General features: G+C 57.7%; 1 protein-coding gene across 1 annotated transcript in view; it reads right to left on the minus strand.

Moving 5' to 3' along the window:
- Window positions 1–2,595, minus strand: part of NTSR1 (neurotensin receptor 1) — a 48,717-nt gene extending 46,122 nt beyond the window's left edge. The window contains exon 1 of the mRNA XM_004370192.1: window positions 1,882–2,595. Coding sequence (XP_004370249.1) covers window positions 1,882–2,595 — 714 coding nt within the window. The remainder of the gene's footprint in view (window positions 1–1,881) is intronic.
- Between the last annotated feature and the right edge of the window lie 4,304 nt (window positions 2,596–6,899).

The raw sequence follows: 6,899 nt of genomic DNA on the forward strand, positions 1-6,899 counted from the left end.
GTTGCCTAGCCCAGACGGTCCCTGCAAGGGGGTCAAGCAGGACGCGCCCTTCAGCGTCTGGCTCGTTTCACTCAGCACAGTGTCTCAGAGGTCCCGCCAGGCTGTGGCGGCGATCAGCGCTTCATTTCTCTTCATGGTGCGCAATGTCCCACAGTAGGAGGAGGCCACGTTTTGTTTATCCATTCATCTGCTGATGGGCACCTGGGTTGTTTTCACCTTTAGTGATTGGGAACAGGGCTGCTATGAACATGCAAGTGTCCAAGGGTTGAAGTCCCTGCCTTCAGTTCTTTGCAGTGTACACCTAGGGCCGTGACATTGGAAGGAGGAGGATGCCGAGAAGGGGTCTGGGCCGAACCAGAACCACTTGTTCCCCTCCCCCCCACTAGGATGCTGGCAGAAGGCCAGCCTCACCTGCAGAGCCTGTGGGAGCAGGTCTCCTGGCAAGGGCTGGATTACGCGTGGCTGCTGCCCCCCAGGATTGCCCCCAGTGCGGCGGGCGGGGCGAGGCCCCTGGGTCAAGCCAAGGGCCGGGCAAGGAAGGCCGCTCCTGGCTGATGAGCCCTCTCTGAGCAGGGCGGAACCTTGCCAGACAATGTGATCCATCTCTCCACTGCTGGGGGGAAGGTCTCCTCTTCCCAGGGGACCCCTGTAGCTACAGCCCCTCAGTGCGGCCAGGGGGCACCGAGTTTGAGCTGCCCCAGGGCCCCTCTGTGGGGTCCCGTGGTGTCAACTGCGGCCCAGGCATCCGTGTGCAGGCGCCAGCTCCTGCCCTGGCGCCGCCATCCCCACCACGTCAGCCAGTCCCTCCCTCTGCGCTCTCTGGCGCCCGGGCGGCAGAAATGCTTTCTGCTGGAGGCAGCAGTGGAGTGGAGCCCGCCCCCTCCTCCGGCTCGGCAATGTGCAGACCCTGCCCGACCCCTCCCTTTGCCTTCCTTAGCCCACCCTGGGGTGGAAGCCCCATGCCTCCACAGCCACCCACGGCCACCCATGGTCACTCACATCCTAGGCCAAGGTGTCACTCCAAGTGTCAGTTCTGCCCTGACTTTCTCAGACGCACGCCCTCCTCCCGCCTCAGTACTAGTGTGGTTCCCTGCCTGATAAGCCCCCCAGGTGTCTGACCCCCCCCCCCATGCTGCCCGGCCCAGTGGCCCCAGCGAGGGTTCCCGCCTGGTCTCCTGGGGCATTGTGTGCAGACCCTCAGAGGACCCCTCCTCCCTCGGCACCAGCTTTGGCCCCTCCACCCCCTCCACTCAGTCACTTCCGCTCCTTCCAGTGGAAACACCGTCGACACCACGCCCATCAGTGGGACCTCTGGCACCTTGTCCGTGCCAGGGGCCGTTCAGCACCTCCCACGGGCTCTCCCCCGACCATCTCCCTCTGAGGCCAGTGGGGAAAGTGAGGCTCAGGGAGTGAAGGAGCCGGCTCAGGGTGCCACCAGGTTCCGCTCGGGCTCCCAGGCCTGTCTAGATGGGGGGCCAGCTGAGAGGCTCAGCTGCAAGGGACGGGGCATAACCTTTCAGGGCACAAAGCCTCTGAGAAGCTGACGAAAGAGGCATCTGCTCTCAGGGACTTTGGAGACACCTAAAGCTGGCCCAGGGACCACCCCCACTCCCCAGGAAGTGCAGCCCCAGCAGCTCTGAAGTGAAAGGTGGGAAGAAGGAGGGAGGTTGGTCCTGGGGGTCAAAGCCCCGCACTCCGCCCTGCTCCCCTTCCCAGCTGCCCAGAAGTACAATTCCTCAGGACACGTCCTCAGCTCCCTGGGCACCCAGGCACCCAGACCTGAAATGACTTTGGGGATAAGGGGCAGGGGAGCACTGAGATCCCCACGAGAGCCCCCAGCTTGGTGCCCCGGCACCCATCTCCTCCTCCCAGGCCGCTCACCTGGATGACGACCTTGACGGTGGCGGTATCCACCACAGGCGTACACACGAGGCCCCCGGGGTGCTGGCCGTCGGCGCTGCGGTTCTGCTGGCCCATGGCAAAGAGCATGGGCAGGGCCAGCAGCCCCGAAGCCAGCCAGACGGCACTGATGAGCTTCTTGGTGCGGCTGCGGGACATGAGGGTCTTGGCCTTGAAGGGGTGGCAGATGGCCAGGTAGCGCTCCACGCTCAGGCTGGCCACGTTGAGGGCCGTGGCGTAGGTGCAGGCATCGCGCAGGAAGTAGTAGCCGCGGCAGACAGCGTCGCCGAAGGCCCAGGGGTGGTGCACCCAGATGAAGTTGTACAGCTCCACCGGCATGGCCAGCAGCAGGATGAGCAGGTCGGACAGCGCCAGGCTGCCCAGGTGGTAGTGCACTGTGCTCTGCAGGTTCTGCACGGGCTTCCTGCGCGCCAGCGTGAACGCGGTCACCGAGTTGCCCACCGTGCCTACCGCGAAGAGAGCCAGGTACACGATCGTCACCAGCACCTTGGAGTAGATGTCCGTGTTCACGTCCAGGTCGCTGCTGGGCGCCTCCAGGACGTGCTCCGTCGCGTTGCTGGAGCTGTTGCGGGAGCCTGGGGCCAGGAGCGCCGCTTCCAGCCCCGACGGCGGCACGGGGAAGGTGTTCGTCCCGGGCGCTCCTGGGAGCCCCGGCGCGGAGCCGTTGAGGCGCATGGTGGGCGCGCCTGTCAAGGGTGGAAGGGACGCGTCTCAAGACGGGGGCGAAGGAGAGGGAGTGGAGGGGAGGGCTCAGGACGCCGTCCAGCCGGGAAGCACGCGACCAGCCTCGGCCACCCCGGGAGCGCTCCGCGCTCCCAGCTCCTTCCGATCTTCAGACTCCGCGGTTTCTCTGAGCTCGCGCTCACCCTGGACTCTCTCCTACTCTGGACTCTGCGGTTCCTCAGGCTCCTGACAGCCTCGCGGTAGCTCGCGGAGAGCGCTCCGCCGGCTCTGGCTGCGAGGGCAGCCTGTGGCGCCGAGCTGAGCGCACGCCCAGCCGCCCGGCGCGCACAGTTCCTCTCGTTCGCTCGCTAGCTCCTGGCTCTCGGGCTCCCGCTCCTCCCTCGCGCTCTGCGCGCACGCCCGCCCGCGCACACCCCCTCCGCACACCCCAGCCCGCGCCCGTGCCCGCGCCCGCCGGGGCTCCGTCAGAGCGCACTGAGTTGGTGGCCTCATAGCGCGCCCAGCAAAGAGGGTGGACGGTCCCAGCACTGTCGCCTACGCACGCCCCCGGGGGAATCCGAACTGGAGTGGGCGGGATCCCAGGCGGATGCAGTGGGGGTCTTGGGGAGAGGGCGGGGTATTGGATCTATCCAACCACCCTCTCAGCACACCCTCCCCTTCTCTGGTCTCCGGAACGCCTCATGCTCCCTCCCCAGGAAGCTGTCCCCAGGGAGCTGGAGGGGACTAGGGGGCCATGAGGAGGGCAGATGGGAAGGAGGGAGGAGTCCCCTCTGGGATGTTTGGGTGGCCACACAGCTGACTGGCTGTGCTCCTCCCTCCTCTGGGTTCCCATTCAGTGAGGCCCAGAGGGGTGTCCAAGGCTGAGGTCCAGCGCACTGTAGAAGGCTAAGTGTGTGTGTGTGGGGGGCAGGAAATCGGAGGACAGAGCAGCACCCTCACCCCATGCAGGCCATCCCTGCCTGGCACCCTGGCTGGCCTTCTGTACATAAGGCCTCTCAGACCACAGTGTCTGCCTGGGCCCTGCTCTGGCCCATGAGCCCCCTAATGTGCCCTTCTCTGGAAGGGACTAACTTAGCCATTGTCACCTGGTGGGTTTGGCCAGGAGTCACCCGCAAAGCCCCTGTCAGGACAGGCTTGGGGAGGAGTGTGCGAAGGAGTGGATCTGGGTCCTTTGCAAAGGCATACCCTCTCCCAGCATTCTCTAGGGTCCCAAGCCTCTGCCTGAGAGTCCTCTGAGGGCAGAGCCTTGTCCTCGCCCAAGGGCCCCCTCAGCACTGGCAGGGGCTGGGGAAGGCCTGGGCGCGAGCTTGCTGCCCTGTTCCAGGCTGCTCAGGCCCTGAAAAGGGGGGACACTGAGGTTCCCTCAGGGCCTCCCCGCTCCCTCTCACAGCCCCATCCTCCCACCCACACTGGATGGGGTGGGGCTGCTCCTGCATGTCCCAGGTCAGGAGGACCCCTCAGCTGTCAGCCCCCATAAGCACCTAGCCAGCCGTGCCTGCTGCGCCTAGGGAAGTGGAGGAGTCTGGGGGGGTCATAGGGTCCTAAGGGGCGTGCTAGGGCTGAGGCGGTGCCCCTGCAGTCCAGAGGCACCTAGCAGTAAGAAGTAGAGTCTGACTAGCTAGTGGCCGGCTGGCTCCGTGTTTGGCCTTCTGTTCTCAGCTGTAGCTTGACTCTCTTATTAGGGGGTCTCTGCACATGAAAATATGTGCTGAGAAATTTAGCCTTCAAAGAAAACAGAAAGGGACCCTCCGCCGGAAGCCAGCACAACAGCTCTGAGTCCTATGATGTGGTTTGAATCCGGCTCTGCTACTTAATATTTGGGACAGGTGTTTTAACGTCTGTGTGTCTCTGTTTAAAAACAACAAAACCCAGAGGCCAGGCCAAGATGGCAGAGAGGTGAGATGCTTCTGGTGGATCCTCTTACCACAAAGACCCCAAAAAAGAAGTAATTCGATTATATATGGCAATCTGGGAGCCCTGAACATCAAAGGCAGAGTTGAGGAACCAGACTGAGTGGCAGGGGGAGGGAGAGATGGTTCAGAAGCAGCGAGGAGGTGCCAGACCTGACCCAGCGAGAGCCTGAGCCCTTCAGGCCTGATCAGCTCAAGCAGCATGTGCGGGAGATGCATTTCCACACCGGGGGAGACCCAGCACCAGAGACTCTACATGGCCACCCAGAACCAGTGAGAAGCAGCCCTCCACGAAAGGTAAGTACTTACGTATGGCCTACTGTGCAGATCAAAAACACACCCCTTAGGGAAAAACCTCTCCCATTTACCTCCCCGCTCCTTGCTCTGCACTGGGTCCTGGACCAGAGTCAGCAATTGCCAAGTCCTCTGGGCCAGAAGTAGGATCTGTCACACGCCCAGAGCCATTCTCCCTGCCTTGAAGAGTGAACAAATTAACAAACGGGAAAAAAAATAAACCGCCAGCTCCCCTAAGCCAGGAACCAAGAGTAGGCACAGCTCCTTTGCCTAGGCACAGGCATAAGGGATCCACGGACTTTGAGTGCCTTTCTCCCTGCATAGACTTGTGTGGGCCCATCTCAACAGCGTAGGCCCTCATTACCACAGTACAACAGGGGATATACTGGAACTCTAACTTCAATTGTTTCAGCTGTGAAGTGGCAGGGTCTTGACATTTGACACTGCTCTGCCCATTAAGCAGGGTCTTCACCTACCCACATCAGGGGTCTGAGGACCGGTGGCTCCACCCATGCCACCTAGGCACCTGTGACAGGGGCCCATGTATAAGAGGTGCCCCCCAGTCCTTACAGCCAACAGTATTAGATGCTCATAGTCCAGCTGCAAAACCCACCCACCTACGCACTCTAGGGAGCAGGGACCTGCCTTTCTCCTGGACACTCAGGGCGGCTGTCAACCCCCTGCTTTGTTCGGAGTGTGTCCCCCTGCTGCAGCCAGATGCCTGTGCCTACACCAATCACCCATGCCTGTCTAGGACTGTAAGTGAAAGCCTACACCACACACTTGGTGGCTATCTATCTGGGCACCTGAGCTGAATCCATACAGGGGGAGTGGGTGGACTCCTGAGCTCACATACCTAGTAACAGATCTAACCACCTGGTGACAGGACATTAGAGCTTCAAAGGTTCCAATAGTCAAACTCGCTCATACCAGCAGCCTATCGGGCATATCAAAACAAAACAAGAAGCTAGGACACAGTAAGCAAACATAAAATAAATAAATATAATAACTTATCAATGGCTCACAGACAACGATCAATATCAAATCACATAAAGAGGCAATCCACAATGGCTTCAGCAAGCTCCCAAAATAAAGAATCTAGAAATTTTCCAGAGGAGGAAAATTTCTTGGAATTACCAGAGGTAGAATACAAAAGATTAATATACAGAACTCTTCAAGAAATTAGGAAGGAAATTAAGCAAAAGACAGAACTCACAATAGAGGAAATTAAAAAGATTAGAGAACAGCATAATGACAAATTTAACAGGCTGCAAGAATTCATAGAGAGACATCAATCAGAAATCCAGAAGATTAACAATAAAATTTCAGAATTAGACGACTCAATAGAAAGTCATAGGAGCAGAATTGAGGCAATGGAAGTTAGAATTAGTGAGATTGAAGATAAAGCACTTGACACCAACTTATTTGAGGAAAAATCAGGATTTTAAAAAAGAAGAAACCCTAAGAATTATGTGGAACTCTATCAAGAGGAATAACCTATGAGTGATTGGAGTGCCCGAACAGAAGGGGATAACAGAAAATACAGAGAGAATTGTTGAAGATTTGTTGGCTGAAAAATTCCCTGGTATCATTGAAAGATGACAAGATATCTATCCAAGAAGCTCATCAAACCCCACATAAGGTAGATCCCAAAAGAAAGCCACCAAGACATACTATAATCAAACTTGCCAGAAACAAAGATAAAGAGAGAATTTTAAGAGTGGCTAGGGATAAACGAAAAGTCATATGCAAAGGAGAGTCAATAAGAATAAGCTCGGACTACTCAGCAGAAACCAAGCAGGCAAGAAGGCAATGGGATGACATAGATAAAGCCTTGAAGGCAAAAAAACTGCCAGCCAAGAATTATAAATCCAGCAAAACTGTCTCTTAAATATGATGGCAAAATTAGGGCATTTCCGGATAAACAGAAGTTTAGGGAATTTGCAAAAACCAAACCAAAATTACGAGAAACACTAAAGGGAGTCCTCTGGTTAGAAAATCAGTAACATCAGATAACAACCCAAGACTAGAACACAGGACAGAGCAACCAGATATCAACCCAGATAGGCAAGTCACAAAAGTAAATCAAAG

The sequence above is a fragment of the Trichechus manatus genome, unplaced genomic scaffold (assembly GCF_000243295.1).
Source record: "Trichechus manatus latirostris isolate Lorelei unplaced genomic scaffold, TriManLat1.0 scaffold00008, whole genome shotgun sequence".
NCBI lineage: Eukaryota > Metazoa > Chordata > Mammalia > Sirenia > Trichechidae > Trichechus > Trichechus manatus.